At 35.8% G+C, this 23020-nt stretch overlaps 2 protein-coding genes across 2 annotated transcripts; both read right to left on the minus strand.

The window, feature by feature from the left end:
• Nucleotides 1-4820: 4820 nt before the first annotated feature.
• On the minus strand, nt 4821-6422 carry LOC100432881 (olfactory receptor 2G6). Its single transcript, XM_002832472.4, is given in 2 exon segments — nt 4821-5926; nt 5928-6422. Coding segments are annotated over 2 exon segments (951 nt in total). The 3' UTR covers nt 4821-5470.
• A 13836-nt stretch (nt 6423-20258) lies between these two features.
• On the minus strand, nt 20259-22769 carry LOC100454549 (olfactory receptor 2T4-like). The gene has a single exon (XM_002832508.4). The coding sequence runs from the start codon at nt 22767-22769 to the stop codon at nt 21834-21836; it is 936 nt and encodes a 311-aa protein (XP_002832554.3). The 3' UTR covers nt 20259-21833.
• Between the last annotated feature and the right edge of the window lie 251 nt (nt 22770-23020).

Genomic DNA, 23020 nt, shown 5'->3' on the forward strand with positions numbered 1-23020 from the left:
GTGCTGCACCCATTAACTCGTCATTTACATTAGGTATATCTCCTAAAGCTACCCCTCCCTCCTCCCCCCACTCCACAACAGGCCCTGGTATGTGATGTCCCCCTTCCTGTGTCCAAGTGTTCTCATTGTTCAATTCCCACCTATAAGTGAGAACATGCTATGTTTGGTTTTTTGTTTTGCAATAGTTTGCTGAGAATGGTTGTTTCCAGCTTCATCCATGTCCCTACAAAGGACATGAACTCATCATTTTTTTAAGGCTGCAGAGTATTCCATAGTGTATATGTGCCACATTTTCTTAATTCAGTTTATCATTGTTGGACATTTGGGTTGGTTCCAGGTCTTTGCTATTGTGAATAGTGCCACAATAAACATACGTGTGCATGTGTCTTTATAGCAGCATGATTTATAATCCTTTGGGTATATACCCAGTAATGGGATGGCTGGGTCAAATGGTATTTCTAGTTCTAGATCCCTGAGGAATCACCACACTGTTTTCCACAATGGTTGAACCAGTTTACAGTCCCACCAACAGTGTAAAAGTGTTCCTATTTCTCCACATCCTCTCCAGCACCTGTTTGCTCAATGAAATAAAAGAGGATACAAACAAATGGAAGAACATTCCTTGCTCATGGATAGAAAGAAGAAATATCGTGAAAATGGCCATACTGCCCAAGGTAATTTGTAGATTCAATGCCATCCCCATCAAGCTACCAATGACTTTCTTCACAGAATTGGAAAAAACTACTTTAAAGTTCATATGGACCCAAAAAAGAGCCCGCATCGCCAAGTCAATCCTAAGCCAAAAGAACAAAGCTGGAGGCATCACACTACCTGACTTCAAACTATACTACAAGGCTACAGTAACCAAAACAGCATGGCACTGGTACCAAAACAGAGAGCTAGACCAATGAAACAGAACAGAGCCCTCAGAAATAATACCACATATCTTCAACTATCTGATCTTTGACAAACCTGACGAAACAAGAAATGGGGAAAGGATTCTCTATTTAACAAATGGTGCTGGGAAAACTGGCTAGCCATATGTAGAAAGCTGAAACTGGATCCCTTCCTTACACCTTATACAAAAATTAATTCAAGATGGATTAAAGACTTAAATGTTAGACCTAAAATCATAAAAAGCCTAGAAGAAAACCTAGGCAATACCATTCAGGACATAGGCATGGATAAGGAATTTATGTCTAAAACACAAAAGCAATGGCAACAAAAGCCAAAATTGACAAATGGGATCTAATTAAAGAGTTTCTGCACAGCAAAAGAAACTACCATCAGAGTGTACAGGCAACCTACAGAATGGGAGAAAATTTTTGCAATCTACTCATCTGACAAAGGGATAATATCCAGAATCTACAAAGAACTCAAACAAATTTACAAGAAAAAAACAACCCCATCAAAAAGTGGGCAAAGGATATGAACAGATACTTCTCAAAAGAAGATATTTATGCAGCCAACAGACACATGAAAAAATGCTCATCATCACTGGCCATCAGAGAAATGCAAATCAAAACCACAATGAGATATCATCTCACACCAGTTAGAATGGTGATCATTAAATAGTTTCTATTGAGATCAGGTTAAGGTGAACAGAGACCTCTGGGCATATTTCAAATGTTTATTTTCTCCTCTCTCTGCCAAAGCAAAAAGGAATTTCTCTCTACTTTGCACAGTGAGAAGCTGTTGAGACTCCTGAAGGTAAAAATCATGAGTATAGGGAGAATTTCTTAAGACGGGGGCTCAACATTGTTTTTATTTGTCAAGTTAGTTCATACGAGATTCCAGCAATTGATAAGTTCAACTTTAAGTGTCCCTATGGTACCAGCCCCAGCTGTTGATTACTGTTCCAGGACATTTATTGAAGAAACTCTCCTTTCCCCAGTGTATGTTCTTGGCACCTTTGTCAAAAATCAGTTGGCTGCAAATACATGAATCTATTTCTAGGTTCTCCATTCTGTTCTATTGGCCCATGTGTCTGTTTTTATTACAATATCAGGCTGTTTTGGTAACTATAACTTTGTAGTATATTTTGAAGTCTAGTAATGTGATGGCTCCAGCTTTTCTCTTCTTTTTGCTTAGGATAGCTTTGGCCATTCTGTGTTGCTTTTATTATAAGACCCTTGTTTATTTTTCTTGGTACTTTTATTTTCCCTCTCTGATCACTCATACTCAAATGAGACCAAAGTGATAACATATTTTTTTTATCTTTTTTTTTTTGAGATGGAGTCTTGCTCTGTTGCCCAGGCTGGAGTACAGTGGCACAATCTTGGCTCACTGCAACCTCTGCCTCCTAGGTTCAAGCAATTCTCCTGCCTCAGCCTCCTGAGTAACTGGGATTACAGGCACGCACCACCATGCTTGGCTAATTTTTTGTATTTTTTTAGTAGACACAGGGTTTCACCATGCTGGCCAGGCTGATCTTGAACTCCTGACCTCATGATCCACCCGACTCAGCCTCCCAAAGTGCTATGATTACAGGTGTGAGCCACTGTGCCCTGCCTAAGGTTAATATTTTTATGTGTGAATTTGATCTTGTCATCATGATGCTAGCTAGTTATTTTGCACATTAGTTGATGCAGTTTCTTCACAGTGTCATTGGTCTTTATATTTTGGTGTTTTTTTGCAGTAGCTGCTACTGGTCTCTTTTACTGACCATTTGGGTTAGGGTTTAAACAGTGAGTGCCTTCCATTTTTCTTTGAGCTCTGGTCCTATATGGTTTTTGTTTTTCATGAATTCATTAATATTTATGTTATTTAAAATCATTTTTTCTTAAAAATATATCTTTTAAAAAAAATTCATGGTGTTTGGAGTGGTGGAACCATATACTTATTACAGCATTCTTGTTGTATAGTTTTTAAATAATTGCAATACTGAATGGTCATTTAACTAAGCAATACAGTTTTTTTCTTGGCGCATCCTTTGAAAACATGTTCTGCAGATCAAGCTAGTAATGTGTGCAAATTGATGTGTTCCTGTTTTAGATTTACTAACTATTTATAAAATACATTATAAATACATAATTATAAACATTCACAAACAAAAGTATGTTCAATGTAGGTATTTAAAAAAGAGAAACTACTCATGTTATTCAATTATGGGGAAGATTTTTAATAAATGGTGGATATTTTTATAGATTAATCAGAAAAACTCACATTATAAATATAGTATGAAATTATACATGTATGATGATTATAAAAGCAGTATAAACATATCCATATCTCAGGAAAGCTCTAAATTCAAGAAAGTAGTAACAGGATTTTATTTTCAAATGTGTTCCCATTTTCATCTGCAGTTAAGTAGTTTTTTTAGGTTGCTTTGCATGTTATATCATCTATTTTCTGGTTTCCTTTTGGGTGCAAATAAGTATTATCTGCTTATTGCTGAAATTAGCATCTTTAGCTATATTATTCTCTATTTTTATTCTGAATTATGTTTGAATTTATTACATACAGTAATAATTTGATTTTATTTTCAGCGGGATTTGTATTCCATATTACCTTAAATGGATGTAAGTTTGTCTTTGAAAATGGTTGCTTCACAATTCATATGTAGTTTTTTCTACATATTGTGTTCATATCATTGCTTTACACCTGTTTGTCTTTTCACTTGGAGATATTTCTTTCCTTTAAATTCCACATCTTTTGCCCTGGGGCCATTTTCCATGTAAATTGATTCAGACTCTGACACAGGTACATCCTTCCCTATGCTGTGTTGCTCGGGTTATCAGGAATAATGCATTTGTACATGTGAGGCTTCCTGTAGAACTTCTTCTCTACTTGCATATTGTAAATAAAAGCATGTGCTCCTCAGCATGTTCTGCTCAGTTCCCAACTCTCCATTACTGAAGGAGAAAAATCACATAAGAATATCCTAGAAGACAATATTTCCCTCATTTTTGTTAAATTGGATCTTCATCATTTTGTGTGCTAAAAGTATATTGAAGAGGTGCCAGTTGGACAGGGTATTTGTGAAGAGGCAGCCTGAGTCATTAGTGAATTCTCCTGATGCCTTTTTGTTCTTGTGTGTGCAGCCATTTTGCCTTCAGTCCAGGCTTTGGTAGGAGAAGCAGGTCCAAACATTATCCTTAACATTTGTAGACAGGCTACAGTATTCTCACACCAGGATGAATTATTATAAATCTGAATGTTGGAAGGCTGAGGCAGACGGATCACTTTAGCCCAGGAGGTCGAGGCTGCAGTGAGCCATGATTGAGCCACTGCACTCCAGCCTGGGCAACAGAGCAAGACCCTGCCCAAAAAAGAAAAGTCTAAATCACTTGAAAATTCCACTTCCACCCCAGATTCTGCCTGCATTTTACTCTTCATTTGCATTGATGTTTTCATGCTTTTTTCATGTGTATCATAATGAGAATATGAAGTAAAATTACAACCACAGATTAAATCACTTTTTTCTATAATTGCACAGTTCTCTTAAAATACTTGAGGTTGACAAATTGATGAAGTTCAATCATTTTGGGAAAAGAAAGCAAGAAAGAGGCTGAGACAGACAAAGATACACAGAGAGATAGAGACAGAATTAAATCAGAAAGTAAAAGTTTGGTCAAATATAAGAATACATTTATTAAAATGCTTCTAAATATTTCATTTTTTTGCTGTTTTGGAAACCAAACATATAACTATGATCATTAACATGAGACGGTGTGTGGGATTCATATTTCAAATTTTTAAAGTATAAAATTATGTAAGTAACTGTTTTCCAGTGTTTAAGGCCAAAAACAATAACTTATTTTATGAATTTTCTATAAATATGTTAAAACACATTTTAGTATATGGCACTGTTACTCAACTTTTAAACACTTCAATAAAAAAGGGAATTAACAATATATGAATCAATCTCCTTAATGCAAGTTTGCTTATTTGATTCCTTTAATAAAATATTAGTCATTATTTGCATCCCACAATTCTGTGGAACCAAAGCATCACAACTCTGAATAATATTTGTGTTTCTCGTGTTGTAAATAAGCCAATAGAGTGGGATGGTTCCACTCTCTGGTTAAAAGTGACGTGTTCTGGGCAAATGGTCATGTATTTTTTCAGTCTGTTATATATCTTGCTTTGCCTAGTTAGAGATATATGTATACATATTTCTCAAATAAATGTGAAATGTAGAAATGGTAGTGTGGATCAAGTGCTATGGAAACATATATTATGAAACAGTTAATTCTGCACAAGGATGAGAAGGATGGTGTTTCAGGACAGCTAGTGAGTGCAGGTGACATTTCAGCTAAGCTTTGAAGCATTAGTAGAAGTTTATCAGATGGGCCAGCACATTAGAAGGAAATAATGGATACATGAACTTTGATGGCAGGTGGACGAAGGACAAACATTTTTTTCCAGATAGAACATACGGTCTTGGGATTGACAAGAGGAGTGTCTGGAGAGGATGAACCCTCACGCTGCCTTGGCGTGCTTCACTTCTTTAGAATTCCAGTGTTTCCTAGTCCCTGTGGCTTTGTCCAACAGCATTTCCCAATATCAGGGTCCTCAAGGCCCCTTTCACATCTTTGTTTCTCAGAGTGTAGATAATGGGGTTTAAAAGTGGGGTGACTATGGTATAGAAAAGAGAAACAAACTTTCTCTGGTTTTTGGATCTACTATTGGCCGGTTGAAGGTACATGAATATGATGGTCCCATAGAAAATGATGACCACAACCAGGTGAGAGGAACAGGTCCCAAAGGCCTTTTGGCGGCCCACAGCTGATTTTATCCTTAACACAGCTTGGGTGATAAAGCCATAGGAGACTAAGATGAGTAACACCGGGACAATTAGAAAGACTACACTGGCCACAAAGAGTTCTGCCTCGTTGAAAGTCGTATCCACACAGGCCAGTTTGATGAGCACTGGCACCTCACAGAAAATATGATCCAGTATGCGATGACCACAGAGGGGCAAGCTGCACAGTGAGGGAGCACTGAGTTAGGGAGGTGATGAGGCCGCTGAGCCATGCTCCACTGGCCAGAGACGCACAGAGCCTGGGGTGCATAATGGCTATGTAGTGCAGTGGCCGGCAGACAGCAGCATAGCGGTCATAAGCCATGACGGCCAAGAGAATACACTCAGATGAGCCCAACCCCATGGCCACGTAGAGCTGGGCCACACAGCCACCGTAGCTCATGGTTTTGTCTTTCTTATTCATGGTAACCAGCAACTGTGGGGCAACACTGGTGGTAAAGCAGATGTCCACACATGAGAGGTTGCTGAGGAAGAAGTACATTGGAGTGTGGAGTCTGGAGTCCAGACAACATACTAGTATGATGGCAGTGTTCCCCAGAAGGCTCAAGATGTAGAAGTACAAAATGATGGCAAAAAGAAACCTCTCTAGCTGAGGCTGATCTGAAAATCCCAGGAGAAGAAATCCCTTTTCAGAGCTGTTGTTGGTTTCCTCCATTTTCCTGCAACTTCAGGACACTTCAGCTTCAAATACTAAGTGATTAATATCTGGGGGAGAGAAAGTAATGAGGTCAACATTGGTAATCCACAATCGTTTACAGTATGATTATTTTCCTATTATTTTCCTTATATATCTCCTAAAACGTGTTGTGAAGACCTATAGAACTTTCCTCAACATAAATCCATGGGTGGGAAATGCCACTTCCTTCTGTTTTTATTGAATAAAATTTTACTCAAACAACAAAAAGTATTAACATTTGTTTTATTTGATATTTGTATTTATTCACTCTTTGTATATTCTTGCACTTTGCCCATTTTTACACTGATAGATTTACATGTTCAAATGATGTATTTATGCAGATGTAGTAAAGCAATTGACCCAATGTCCTTTGGATGCAAATATTTTATATTTATATAAATATTTTTTGAGATGGAGTCTTGCTCTGTTGCCTGGACTAGAGTGCAGTGGCATGATCTCTGTTCCCTTCAACCTCTGCTTTCTGGGTTCAAGTAATTCTCTTGCCTCGGCCTCAAGAGTAGCTGAGACTACAGGCGTGTGCCACCATGCCCAGCTAATTTTTGTACTTTTTTTTTTTTTTTTTTTTTTTGAGATGGAATCTCACTCTGTCTCCCAGGGTGGAGTGCAGTGGCACAATCTCTGCTCACTGCAAACTTCACCTCCCGTGTTCAAGCAATTCTCCTGCCTTAGCCTCCCAAGTAGCTGGGATTACAGGCATAGGCCCCACGCCCAGCTAATTTTTGTGTGTATATATATATATATATATATATTTTTTTTTTTTAGTAGAGATGGGGATTCACCATGATGGCCAGGCTGGTCTGGAACTCCTGACCTCAGGTGACCTACCTGCCTCGGCCTCCCAAAGTGCTGGGATTACAGGTGTGAGCCACTGTGCCCAGTCTAATTTTTGTATTTTTAGTAGAGATGGTGTTTCACTATGTTGGCTAGGGTGCTCTTGAACAACTGACCTTAAGTGATCCACCTGACTCAGTCTCCAAAAGTGCTGGGGTTACAGGCATGAGTCACTGTACCCAACCTCTATACAAATCTTGACTAATATTCACAAGCTACTATCAAAGTGATATTATCAAATGCCAAGTCAAAATAAAATGGAGAATTTGTAAAATGAAATGTGTGTATATGTTACTGTATATGTATAATAGTTTAAGTAGAATTACATCGAAAGCCAAAGCAAAATTAATTTTTCTTTTTTAATTATACTTTAAATTCTAGGGTACATGTGCAGAATGTGCAGATTTGTTACACAGGTATACATGTGCCATGGTGGCTTCCTGCAGCCATCAAAGTGTCATCTACATTAGGTATTTCTCCTAATGCTATACCTCCTTCCTAGTCCCCCAACCCACCAACAGGCCCTGGTGTGTGATGTTCCCCTCCCTGTGTCCATGTGTTCTTATTGTTCAACTTCCATTTATGAATGAGAACATGCACCATTTGCTTTTCTGTTCTTGTGTTAGTTTGCTGAAAATGATGGTTTCTACTTTCATCCATGTCCCTGCAAAGGACATGAACTCATCCATTTCTATGGCTGCATGGTATTCCATGGTGTATATGTGCCACACTTTCTTTATCCAGTCTATCATTGATGGGCATTTAGGTTGGTTCCAAGTCTTTGCTGTTGTGAATGGTGCCACAATAAACATATGTGTCCATGTGTCTTTATAGAATGATTTATAATCCTTTGGATATATATGCCACACTGCCCAAAGTAAGTTATAGATTCAATGCTATCCCCATCAAGCTACCTTGACTTTCTTCACAGAATTAGAAAAAACTACTTTAAATTTAATGTGGAACCAAAAAAGAGCCTGTAGAGCCAAGACAATCCTAAGCAAAAAGGACAAAGCTGGAGGCATCACACTACCTGACTTCAAACTATACTACAAGGCTACAGTAACCAAAACAGCATGGTACTGGTACCAAAACAGAGATATAGACCAATGGAACAGAACACAGGCCTCAGAAATACCACCACACATCTACAACCATCAGATCTTTGCCAACCTGACAAAAACAAGCAATGGGAAAAAAATTCCCTGTTTAATAAATGGTGTTGGGAAAACTGGCTAGCCATATGCAGAAAACTGAAATTGGACCCCTTCCTTACATCTTACACAAAAATTAACTCAAGATAGATTAAAGACTTAAATTTTAGACCTAAAACAATAAAAACCCTAGAAGAAAACCTAGGCAATACCATTCAGGACATAGACATGGGTAAAGACTTCATGACTCAAACACCAAAAGCAATGGCAACAAAAGCCAAAATTGACAAATGGGATCCAATTAAACTAAAGAGCTTCTGTGCAGAAAAAGAAACTTATCAGAGTGAACGGGCAACCTATAGAATGGGAGAAAAATTTTGCAATCTATCTGTCTGACAAAGGTCTAGTATCCAGAATCTACAAAGAACTTAAATTTACAAGAAAAAAACAACCCCCTCAAAAAGTGGGTGAAGGATATGAACAGACACTTCTCAAAAGAAGACATTCATGCAGCTAACAAACATGAAGAAACGCACATCATCACTGGTCATCATCAGAGGAATGCAAATGAAAACCACAATGAGATACCATCTCACACCAGTTAGAACGGCAATCATTAAAAAGTCAGGAAACAACAGATGCTGGAGAGGATGTGGAGAAATAGGAACGCTTTTGCAAAATTAGTTTTTAAAAGTGAAAAAGACAACTAAGGAAAATTACACACAGCTGCGTGTGGAGCACAAAGTGCTTCCCTACCTTCTGAAGTCACAAAAGATGATGCCAAATCAGATTTTTTAATTGTATGTAAGTTTAGTAGCAGGGGAAAAAGAGAAACTGAACAAATATTAAGCTAATAGGCAACTTACACTCTAATTACAACTTTTTGTAACTTTCCAATATGTTTATGTGTGTGTGTGTGTGTGTGTGTGTGTGTACACGATACAATTAGGAGGCAATTAGGAGATTGCCTTATTTCTGTAACTACATGTAGATTTCTCTGAGGTCAGAAGTTGTGGAATTTAAGACTTTCTTTTCCTTAAGAGAATGAAGCTATACAAAAACCCTCTGTGATCAGGAATTGTGTAAAACAATCTTTATTTGAGCTAGAATTATTTAGGGAAAAGACAAAAAAAAATTTGATCCTCAAAGCACTTTGTTCATTCCCTATGTTACTATTTTTGCTAATAAAGTTGAGAATAGACAACAGTTACAATGTACAGGCTAAATAATGGATGCACCAGCTAACTAATCATGTCCTGAGAAAATAGCATGATTTTAACTAATCTCCTATCAACTGTATGCAGTTACACGCATATGCATGTGTGTGTGTTTGCTGGTGTCTCTCCTCGCCTCTTCCACTACCTCTTTATCTTAGCACACACCGTTTTCTGCCTGGACCTCTGTGAGAGACTTCTAACCAATAACCCCTTGCAACCTTTGCCTTCCTCAAACCATTATTCACAGGCAAACAGAACAAAACTCATCAAATATAAAAAGTAAGCTTCTGATGCTGGTATATATCTTTAGCTATACTATTCATCTTAATCTTTCTACTTTTATTCTTAAAATGTATACTAAGCTTTCAAGACAATGAATAAGAATGTACAAGTGACTATTTCAATGAAATCAGGGAAAGAAAACCCTCCAACTACAGATCACATGTAAGGCAGAAAGAGACACGTCAGAATTGGTGCAGAAAACCAAGATCTGGACCAGGAGACCCCGCAGGGAAGAAAAACGGGATTCAGTTACTGGTGGTGGCAGTGCTCAAAAATATCAGGAAACATCTTTTCCTAGGTGAAGAATGTCGTCGCATCAGCATGAACTGCTGTACACAATTATGACAGACAAGGAGACAGGAAGCAATCAAAAGAGAAAATGGAAAGACAGACCACATGGGGAGGAGGTGCTGGAGCTAACAAGGCAGCCTAATTTACACTGATCACCATGCCAGGCCCGCCCATGGTGACGGGTTGGGATAGAGAATAGGACACGGAGGACACGGAGAAGGCAGGAATGAGTCTGACGAGGCCTGAGAAACCTGCCAAGACTCCCCAGTGTCTGTAAATTCATGGAATTCACCCAGTAATAACTGAAAAAGCAAATTAAATCTTAAAAATAAGATATGGAAATTTGGTTTCCTTCCAACAATATTCACAAAAAAATAAGTAGCTAACTTCTTAGCAGAATAAATATATCCACCCAAAAATTATTGCTATGTAGCAGAACTCATGATACAGTATCATACTTAATTTACAAAGAAAAAATCCTTGATAAGCAATTTTAACAATGAGAGACCGTCATGAGGCAGAGATACTAGAAAGCAGAGACTTGATAATTGACATAATTTGTCAGATAACACAAAGATGTGAAATGGAAATTAGCTTGACCCAGGAAAGAATTTGAAGAAAATGATGAAAAATAAGCCAAATGGTTGCTTCATAGTTTGTGTAGCAATAAAATAATACTTAAAGTTGATAAGTAGTGAAGCATGAAGCATAAAGATATAGTAATAAACTAAAAAATATTGACTAAATTTGGATGTTAAAGGAAAAAAAGAAGAGAGAAAGCTATTGTATTCTTACGTATGCTAGGGAATCAATAGACATTGTGTAAATGGAAAGATGACAGGTTTACTCTTCATAAAAATATTTCTATACTTTATAAAAGTATTGGCATAAAGGTAATAGAAAAAATATAAAAATTTTATTAAATGGAAAAAATAGACCACTTAATGAAAGAATTTTTTTTTTTAAAAAGAGGGAATATGACATAAAACAAAACGTGAAAAAATGCGATTAAACTTAATGGGCATATCGATGAACATCAATGGGATTAACACACTTACTAAAGGAAAAAGATGACGATTCCCTCTGCCTTGAGTCTTTTTCCCCAGATATGCTAGAACCCATTTTTTCAGTTCTTTTAGGTCTCTTCTTTGCTATTCGGTTATCAGAAAATATTTCAATGACCAATGAATTAAAAAAAGGACTGATCTGTCCCTTATCCTTATTTTTCTTCATGAAATTAACAATCTTCAACATATTATAATTATTTCTCTTTTCTATAATATAATGTCATATTAATAAGATGAGACATTTTGCTCATTTTTATCACTGGTGTCTGCTGAAAGCCTAACGCAGTGGTAGCCCCAAAGTAGATGCTCAAAAATAAATATGCTCTGAATGAGTATATTTAGTCGTTTCCTGGAAGGAGAGGGCTGGGTCAAACAGAGTGCTAAGGACTCAGAATACTTACTGCTAGAATGACAATGAAATGACAGCATCATCTTTGTGGCACATTTAAAATGAAACAATATCAATATTGAAAATATTTGTAAGGTTTATTTGAAAAAAGAAAATAATAACACACATTTACCTATAATTCAGAAATTTAAATTTCTAGATGATTTCTAAGACTAAAGATTTTTAATTTCTTAAACTTTTAGATAACCATTTTAAATATATTTTTATATATATCTGTTATTAAAAAGTAATTGAAACTAATTACTTCATATGATATTAAAACAGTATAGCTATAAATATGGTGTAAACTGTAATGGTTATTCTGCCCTTTCTTCTCTTGCTACCTCCTGCCATCCTAAGAGAAGTTGCCTTAAGCAGAACTGTCTCATCCCGATCCCCAAAATCACACTCTCTATCCACTCAACACATTGTCTTTCCCAAGCTTGAGGAAAAAAAATAACAGAGTGAGAGACAAAGATTATGTATTATTATTGCGACTCTTGGTGTTTGCAAAATTCCAAATACTGAGATATGGCTAAATAAAATTCTATGTAACTTTTGAATGCATGAATGTATATGTTTATGTAAGTTTTATTTTGTTTACATTTTGTTTTGGTAACTAGTTTTATTTCCCTTGGTGACTGCATTTTCTGTTGTCTTTCAGATGAGCATATTTTTGATTTTGATTTAAATATAATTTCCCAAAATAAACGTTTTTTATTTATACCTATTTTATGTTTTTATGAAGTCCATGCATGGCATTTGTTCAGGGCAAGACTTTAATGACTGAACTTCATGATTATCTTTCTACTTCCCAAACACTTCATTTATCTTTCCCATTATTCAAGAGCTGCTATATCCTTGAGTTTGATATTCTTTATCTGGAATTCAATGCAAAGCTCAGCTAAGTGGTAATGATGATCCAAGAGTGGATGTTTGAATTCTAGGATACCACAGGCCTTTCTTTTTCCATAAATCTTAAAGTCTGTAGGTTTATGAAAGACAGTTTTGTCACAGCCAGTTAGATTCATGGGTTAGCATTGTGGTGTAAGGAGGTGAATATAATGAACTCAGCAATGAACAGGTTTTCTGATGCCGGAAGTTTTCCCTGCCTGTTCTATAGGTCTTGTGCCGTATATCACGTATGTCTTCTCTTGATCTATCGTACAATGGGTATAAGGTTTCAGTTACACAAGATGAAGAAGTCCTGGAGATCGGCTGTGCAGCATCGTGCCTGTAGTTCACAATACTGAACCGTGCACTGAAAAAGTGTGTTAAGAGGGTAAATTTCATGTTAACTGCTCTCACCACAATAAATAAAATTTATCATGAGCCAGGCACTGAATTAAGCTCAGGATACATTACAATGAACAAATTTAGACATGACAAATGATCTCAATAAAACTTAAAATGTTTTGCTACAATAATCACCTGAAAAAAAAAATCAGTCTTCTCTATAGTATAATGTGAATGGACACAAATGAGTGGTTTTAACATTATGTTTCCTTTCCTGGTTTTTAAAAAAATTTATAATAAGTAAGATTCATCAAGAACAAAATCATATGAGTTTCTAGGATTAGTGTTTGCCAAAGACTGCTCTTTAAAGGGATCATCTGAGTCCAATCTACTTGACATGATCCTACCTTGTCAGACAAGCTAGTCAAGATTTAGAAAAGGCAACTACATTTCAATCCTTTGAAAATCTACATAATCATAAGCACAGACTTATCAGGATTGGTAATGGGTCAAGTTTAGGGACACGTTAAAATTACAATGTAATTTTTGGCTGTAGTTGATCAGCAAGTTTACATCCATATATTCATCCAAGTTGCTCTTCCTTAAAAAAAATTAAATATGTTGACATTTCTACCTGCAAGATTTGTGATTCATGCTTTAAATTATTACAATTTTCATATAACACGTTTTAGAATACCTGATATTGTGAGTGATCTCAATTTCTTCCTGGGTGATGTTTCCTGGTTTAATATTTGTGTGATTCCAATGACAAATCTCAGATAATATAAATAGCAAACAATTAAAATACTGAGAAAATAATATACAACTTATTAGGGGAGAAAGAGGAAGAGATGCTCCCTTAGTGACACACTGAAGGTGGGATGCTTGGTCTTTTTCTATATTTTTGCATATTTGCGGTTCAGAAAACTGAAACCCATAAAGTCACCATATGCTACATACACTGAACCTAAACTAATAAAGTAGTTCTGAAAGAGAACAGAGGAGAAGAGGGACTCCCTACAGGGATAAATTGTCTAGACTTAAGGTATGGCTTATTTATGCTGTCAACACCCCAGGGACTACAATCCCAGCTGACCAATTAAACTTCGAGAGTTTCAGTGGAGATTTAAGGTCCTGAGATTACTTCTGGAAAAAAATAAAAAAGCTTTCTATGCAATTGACCCAATACTCATAACCAGAATCTAATGGACAGAAAATACACAGTTTACAAACTTGTGCTTATTTTAAATGTTAATTAAAAATATGTTTATTAAACCCACAGATTTTTTTAGTTGGAAAATTTAAAATTAAATGTGATTAGTGAAAAAATAAAATATAAGGAAAAATGACATTTGGTAGCAAAATGAGGAATTTCACAAGAAAGAAAACATTCAAGGAAATGATCTTTTGAACGTATTGAATTCAGTTTGCTAGTGTTGAGCATCTTTACATGCATGATCATGAAAAAAATTGGCCTGCAATTTTCTTATACCGTCCTTGTCTGACATTGGTGTTAGGGTAATGCATCTAAAAATGCATTTGAAAGTGTACCCTTTTTAATTGTTTGGAAAAGTTTGAGAATAGCATTAATCTGTCTTTAGATATTTGGTAGCAATCACCAGTAAAAGCATCAAGTCCTGAACTTTTAAGGAAAGTTTATTATTATTATTGGTGATTCAATCTCTGTACTAGTTATTCACTTGTTCAGTTTTATTCTTTCTTCAGGACATATGTCTAAGAATTTATCCATTTCTTCTATGTTACCCAATTTGCTGACATAATTGGTCATGGTAGTCTCTTATGACCCTTTCTATCTTGGTGGTATTGACTGTAATTTCTCCTGTTTTACTTATAGTTTTATTTGAGTCATTTCTATTAGTTTTCTTGGTTTGTCTACCTAAAGGTTTGCCAATTTTCCTCACGTTTTTACAGAACCAACTCCTCATGTTACTGATCTTTTGTCTTTCTTGTCTCTGTTTAATTCTGCTCTAACCTTTATAACTTTCTTCTTTCTTCTAACTTTTGGCTTTTTTCTTCTAATTCCTAGAGTGCCAAGTTAGGTTGCTTATTTGGGATCATTTCTCTCTCTGTCTCGGTAGCTATCAGAACTACTTTTGCTGTACCCCATAATTTGGTATGTTATTTGCCCATTTTTGTCTCAAGATATTTTTAAATTTTATTTTTGGGTCCATTTGTTGTTTATGAGTGTTGAGAGTGGGGTATTATAATCCCCTAATATTATCATATTGCTGTTTCTTTTTTCTGTTCTGCTCATGTTTGCTCCATCCATTTTGGTGTTCCAATGTTTCCCGGGCCTCTATTGAGGCACCCTAACTAATAACACTTTGCACATCAAATTCATCTGATTTCTCACAAAAGCAAACAGAAAAAAACTGTTCAAACATACATAAAGGAGTCCTAGTTGCTGATACAAACTTTTAGATAGTCTTCCAATCTTTTTATCCTACTTTAATTCTCCAACTATATAATAAACATCCAAGACAAAAACAAATGAAAAAAGCACAAATGATTCCTTCACTGAAATCAGGAAACAAAGGCAATCCATCAACTATAAATTACATGTAAGGAAGGGGAAGAAAGTCACTGATGCTCATCAGAATTGGTACAGAAACTCCATATTGGAAGCAGGAAGTCCTGCAGGGAAGAGACCCAGTCAAGGTCACTGGTGGTGGTAATAATAAAAAATACCAGGAAATATTATTTCCCAAGAAGGAGAGGGGTCTCTCATAAGTGTAAACTGCTATACCCAAGCCTGATGAACATGGAGGCCAGGTAGCAATCCTAGGGTTATTGAAGAGAAAGATGCAGAGAGTATACCTGGGAAAGAAGTGGTGGAGATAACAGGACAATCTTGCCTAAACTAAGGGGGTCACCATCCCAGGCATAACCAGGAGTAGGGAGGTGGTAAGAAATGAACATGGAGAAGACAGCAGGAATGCGTACAACAGAGCTGTAGGGCTTGAGAAACAAGAAAAGATTCCCCAATGCCTGCAGCCCCATGCAATCCACCTGGTAACAGCTGGAAAGGCAAATCAAATGCTTAAAAATGAAATTAGAAAATGCAACATCTTTCTAAAAATACTATAGAAAAAACTAAATCCACCCCAAAATTATTGCCTTAAATCAGAGATAAATACTGATATAAATTTCAAATACTCTACAACCCCAAATCCTTAATAAAGTAGTTTTATAAATGAGAAAACATTTTAAGACAGAAATATGACGATTCAGAGAACTGATGACCCATTAAAAAGAGATGACGATCGGCCAACAGAAAGATGTGAAATGGGAATCACCCTCAGTCAGGAGAGCACTTAAGGAGAGTGATGGAGAAGAAGCTGAATGGCTGCTCTGTGGCTTGTGAGTGATTGTACAATAATAAAGATGATGGAGAAAATATAAAAGCACTGTAAAGAAATACTAATAAGCACTAGGGTAAACATATTGGCTACAATTGAATGATACAGGAAAGGAGAATAGACGTATCTTCTAAAATATTTTCTGTTCTTCCTTATGCTAGGAAACTAGTAGATACTGTGTAAAGAGGTAAATTAAGGATGTTTTAGTCTTATATGTTTTATGTATAGGTATTTGTACATAATAGAATATACAAATTTTGTTAAATAGAAAATATTAAATACCACACAATGAAATAATTTTGAAATAAAGGCAAAGAGTAGATTTTGTCTTCTTACTGCAAAGAATTGTAAGTATATGAGGTGATGCATGTTAATTACCTCAATTTACCCATTCCACACAATATACATATTTTAAAATATCACATTGTACATGATAGATATATACAATTTTATTTGTTCATCACAAATAAAAATTTAAAAATGGAAATTAAAATAAAGGTAACAAAGTGTGGGGGAATATGATTTAACTAACGGGGTATATCAATAAACAATGCATTTAATACACTTAAGAAAAAAAGTTTACTATTCTCTCTGCCTGGTGGTCTCTTTTCCGATACATTGTGACTCATTTCTTCAACTGATTTAGGTCTCTTCTCTGCTATCTTGATTATCAGAGAAGACATCTCTGAGCAGTGAATATAAAACAGTAATTATCTCCTACATACCCTGTTTTACTCTTCTTTATAATGTTTATCATTCCTCATAGTTTTTTTGCGATTATTATCTCTTCTCTACCATAGAATGTAAGATCCAGGAGATAAAGCATTTTACCATTTTTATCACTAGTGTCTTTCCAATGCCTAAAATATAGAACCTATTTCCAAAACAGATGCTCAAAAATAAATGTTTCTTGAGTCAATGCATTTATCCATTTTTGAGGAGAGATTGGGTTAAATAAGAGGGTTAAAAACTCAGAATAGAATGACAACCAAACGAGCACATAGTCAGTATTAATATAGAAAATATTTATAAGACCTACTTGAAAAAAGATACAGTTGTAACACATTTTCCATGATTGTTCAGAAATTTATATTTCTGGATACATTAACTTCTTAGGCAACTAGAGTTTACTTGTTTAATTCTTTAAGCTTAATAAATTTTAAAGTATGGAGTACAATATGCTAAGTGAAATAAGTCAGTCACAGAAAGAAAAACGCAGCATGAGCTCATTTATATGTAAAATAAAAGGAAATTGAGTAAGATAAATAGGGAGTTGAAGGGCAGTTACCAGAGTCAGGGAAGTAGAGAAATTGGGATAATGTCGGTAAAAGAAGACAAAATTACAGTTATGTGAGATAAAGATATTTAGAGATCTAATGTACAACAGAAGGACTATAGTTATATTTTATTATATATTACAAATTTGCTAAGAGAATAACTAGATTATATGTGTTTTTATCACAAAAAAGTAAACTGCAGACAGCGATGGATGTGTTAAATGGCTAGCTTGTGGTAATTATTTCACTATGGATATCTATATCAAAACATGTTGTACATCTTGAATTCATACAATAAAAAGTAAAATGCTCAATTTAATGACCAATATGGACTTATTTATTTTAATGTTTATTTAAAATATTTCATCCTGTCTGTGGCCTGGTATTTGGGAGAAAGCTGTAGGTTTATTATATATGGCCTTTATTATGTTGAGATACATTTCTTGTATACCTAATTTGTTGAGAGTTTTGGAATTTTGTCAAATGCTTTTCTTCATCTACTTAAATAATCATACAATTTTATCATTCTGTTAATGTGCTATGTGATGTTTATTAATTTGCCTCTGTTGAAGCATCCTTGCATCCCTGGGATGAATCCCATTTCATCATGGTGAATGCTTTTTGAAATGTGCTTTTAAATTCAGTTTGCTAGCATTTTTTGAGGAATTGTAGATTCATGTTCCCAAAGGATATTGACCTGCAGTTCCTTTTTTTGTTCCTGTGTCCTTCTCTGGCTTTGGTATTAGGGTAATTCTAGCCTTGTAAAATGAATTTGGAAGTATTCCCATTTCGATCCTTTGGAAGTGTTTGAGAAGAATTGGTATTAGTTCTTTACATTTTTGATAGAATTTTGCAATGAGTCCATATTGTCCTGGGCTGCTTTTTATCTTTTTGGCGGGAGACTTATTACTACCTTCATTGCATTATTCATTATTATTGGTTTGCTTAGATTTACTATTTATAATTCAATCTTGATAGGTTTTACATATGAATTTATATCTTCCAGTTTATCTCATTTTTGGCATGGAATTATACTTTCATAATCTTTTGTATTTCTGTAGCATCAGTTGTAACGTTTCCTTTTAAAATTTCTAATTTACTTGAAACTTCTGTTAATTTTGTTTTTTCACAACACAACTCTTATATGATGTTTCGCACTGTTTTTATCATTTATTGTGTTTCTTCTCTGATCATTATTATCTACTAATTTTGGGTTTATTCTTTTTTTCTAGTTAATTGAGGTACAATATTACACCTTTTCTTATTTGAGGTCTTTATTGATGTAGCCCTTCATTGCTATAAACTTCCTCTTTGAACTGCTATTGCTGTGTCCTGTAGGTTTTTCTATGTTGAGTTTTCAATTTTCATTTGTCTCAAGCAACTTTTTATTTTCCCTTTTAATTTTTTCGTTGACCCACCTATTGTTTAGGAGCATATTGTTTAATCACCATTTATTTGTAAAGTATCAGAATTCTTTCATTCATTTACAGTTTAAACTGCTGTGATCAGAAAAGATGCTTGATATTTTGATCTTAAGTCTTTTCTACAGTCAAACATGTGATCTAACCTAGAAAATGTTTCATGTGCAATCAAGTATAATGTGTATTCTCCAGCTACTGAATAAAATGTTTTGCATATGCTTTTTACGTCCATTGCCCTGGAGTGCAATTTCAAGCTGTTATTTCATTGTTGACTTCCTGTCTGGATAATCTTTCCACTGCTGAAAGTGGGGTGTTGAAGTTTCTTAGTATTATTTTGTTGCTATCTCTCCCCTTAGATCTATTAATAGTTACTTTATATATTTAGGTGCTCTAATGTTTAGTGCATATATAGTCACAATTATTATATACTTTCGGTTGAATTTTTTTAATCATTATATATGATCTTCTTTGTTTCTTTCTACAGTTCTGGACTTAAGTCTATTTTATCTGATATAAGCATAGCTACTCCTGCTCTTATCTGGTTACGACTTGCATGGGATATCCTACTTCACTTCGTCTGCATATGTCCTTGCAGGTTAAAGTAACCTGTTGTAGGTGGCATTTTTTATTCATTCTGCCACCAGATGTCTCTTGATTGGATAATTTAATACATTCACATTCAAGATAATTTTTGATACATAGGGACTTAATACTACAATTTTGTTAATTGTATTCTAGTTGATTTATAGAGAGTTCATTCTTTTCTTCCATTCTTACTATCTTCTTTTATGGTTAAGTGATGTTTTTTCTAGTGGTATGTGTTGATTCTTTTAAAAAAATTTTGTATATCTAGTACAGGTTTTTGCTTTGTAGTTACCACGAGACTTACCAAAAATATTATAACAGGTTATTTTAGGTGGCTAACAACTTAGAGCACAATAAAACTCTACAAAAATCACTTTTCATGAAATTTTGCTATATTTTATTTCCTGTTACAAAGAAGTTTTAAAGATAACCAAATATGTCTAATTATAATCCAGCAAACTGAGAGTTGACACATGCTCTAATTCATACAAAGTTAGAGTATGCATTTTATATTGTCTGAGTTCAGAAAAAATACTGAAAACTAGTTCTCTCATGTTTTTTTCCAAAACACTACAGAATCTTTATGTTAGAGTCATAAAATAATTGGGTGTGGTGAGAGAAAAGAGAAATCTGGACGTTTGAAACCACTTGATTATTCACAAGTTGGACATAGCCAATTAGGAAATTATAGGTGTGCAGCTACCACATTTGTGCTTTTATGTAACAGGTTCAGCAGACCCCACCTCAAATGTCCTATCGGCCTATTCTAGGGTAAAGGCATGGTCGACTCCACTTAGATCATCATCACTTAGATCACCATTCTCATTTACCTGGTCTCTATGTTTTTGGTCTTGCACATCTCCAACTGCTTACCACACAAATAACATTTCTAAAATACAAATCTGATCATTTCACTATTGTTTGTAAAACTCTGGGCCACACAATAACAAGAAATAAGCCTAACATGAAATAAGAAAGACGGGTCTACTGGGCATTGATCTCTCTTGCTTGGTCAGCCCTGTCTTTGCTCATGCTGTGCCTTTTCCCTTGCAGCGTGTCTCTGAGCAAGTTACCCTGGGCTCCACTATCACACACTTATCTGAGGGTAACTTCTAGTCACTATTCAGCACTGAGCCCCAGAGTCTTCTCTCAGCTCCTTGTTTGAACTCAGATGTCACAGATAGAATTAGTGTGTCCTTATGAGCTGTATCCTTCATACATGAGTATCAAAACAATTTATTTTGTTACATTTGTTTACATAAACAACTACATGTATTTTTCAAATTCCTTGGAAAAAGTAGCCATGTGCTATTCTGAATTTAGTCTTATTTTTAATATTACAATATAGCACAAAATGTTTGTCGAATAAATGAAGGATTGAATGATGTCATCCCTCTGCTTGTTTGTGTAAGTTACATGTTTGAAATCTCAGCTCAGGAATCACCCTGGGCAGGTAACCTTCCTTAAAACTCCTTCCACTCAGGTGTAATATTTTTTCTGCAGTCCCTTATGTGGTCCCTACATCCTCAATGCACCACATGGCACTAATTATTTCAGAGAGGTAAATCCACTAGATGCCATCAGAATTGGACCATGCAGGAAAAGGTAGCCCTCAATGAAGAAGGGGCAATGACTGGATTTTCTCAGTAATGATTAGACATAATGAAATGAGCATGATTTCTAAGATGTCACACTGCCACCAAGCAGAAAGGAGAATATTTTCAAAAAGGGAAAAAAGCCTGGTATTTAATTATTTGTAAATGATTTCAACTTCACAAAAAATTATCATTAAAAAATAGTATAATTAATACCTATATACCCTTTACCCATACTCACCTGTGACACCAACATTTTACTCAGTTTGTTTCATTGCCCCTCTCTGTCTCTCTCCCTCTTTCCCTCTCATCATTTGAAAACCTCATGACCTTTTTGTCTCTAAATATTATTTCCTAAGGTTAAGAATATTTTTTCACAAAGTTAGAGCAGTTATCAACTGCCAAAAATGTTACATTAGTATGACACAATTGTATAAGAATTTTGGGTGGAGGAGGACTGTAAAATAGAGTTTCTATACAGTGAAAGAATTCCTCAAAATGAGATGAATATGAGATGAGACATCATTGTATGAGAGTCTAAGGAATAACAGGGATAAAATCCTAAGTATCTGATGGGTAGAGAAAAGGAAAATAAATCTTTATATCCAAATTTTCTACTTTATAATTTCTCCTAAAGGACGAATCTCACACAGTTAACATTTTTGTCAGAGCCCCCATGACATCCTTATTCCTACGACTATAGATTAAAGGGTTCAGCACCGGAGTGAGGATGGTATAGAAGACAGATACCATCATGTCCTTCTCAGGGGTGTGGTAGGAGCTGGGGAGCATGTAGGTGTAGACGGCAGCCCCATAGAAGAGGATGACCACCGTCAGGTGGGAGGAGCAGGTGGCAAAGGCCTTTTTCCGGCCCTCTGCTGAGTTCATCCTGTGGATGGTGAGGAGGATGAGTAAATAGGAGCTTGTAATGATCACTACAGGGATGAGGAGCATGAGGACACAGCACAAGTACATGAAAATCTCATAGAGTGAGGTGTCTGAGCAGGAGAGTTTCAATATAGCAGGAACTTCACAGAAGAAATGATGAATCTCCTGAGATCTGCAGAAGGGCAAGGTCATGGTGATGGCAGTGAATGTGAAGCCATCCACTGAGCCCAGGAACCAGCAGCCTGATGCCAGGAAGAGACATACCCTACGGTTCATGAGGACAGGGTAATGGAGAGGATGGCAGATGGCCATGTAGTGGTCATAGGCCATGGCAGCTAGAAGGAAAAATTCTGAACCTACTAGTGTCAGATAGAGGAACATCTGCATCCCACACTCAGGGGCTGAGATCTTATTCACACCCATGACCTGGTCCAGGATCATCTTGGGCACAGTGACAGAAATGTACACCATGTCCATGAGAGACAATTGACTGATGAAAAAGTACATGGGGGTGTGGAGGTGGGTGTCACAGTGTATCAGAAGGATCAGGGCAGCATTTCCAGACAATGCCATCAGGAAAACCACAAAAATGACCACACAAAGTAGAGCTGGATGTTTGGATTGTCTGAAGAGTCCCATGAGGATGAAATCTGACCATCCAGTGTGGCTGACCATCCAGGTGATGTTGGCCATGAGGTTTCACCTAGGCCACCAAGGAGAGGTTTGGAGTTAGTGTAATGCATCCCTTTGAAATGAGTGTTTAGTGAGTACTCACTTTTGTGTGTGCTGATTGTGCTAACCTGAGTAAGTCCCATGGGTCTGGGGATCTTACTGCGTAAATGACATATAACAAATTTAAAAAACAAACTAAGAATTCACAACTATAGGCCAAAAGAATTGTATCTTATAGTAAGGTTGTCATCATTCAAATTCATAAAATTTCC

Source organism: Pongo abelii, chromosome 1, assembly GCF_028885655.2.
Source record: "Pongo abelii isolate AG06213 chromosome 1, NHGRI_mPonAbe1-v2.0_pri, whole genome shotgun sequence".
Taxonomy (NCBI): domain Eukaryota; kingdom Metazoa; phylum Chordata; class Mammalia; order Primates; family Hominidae; genus Pongo; species Pongo abelii.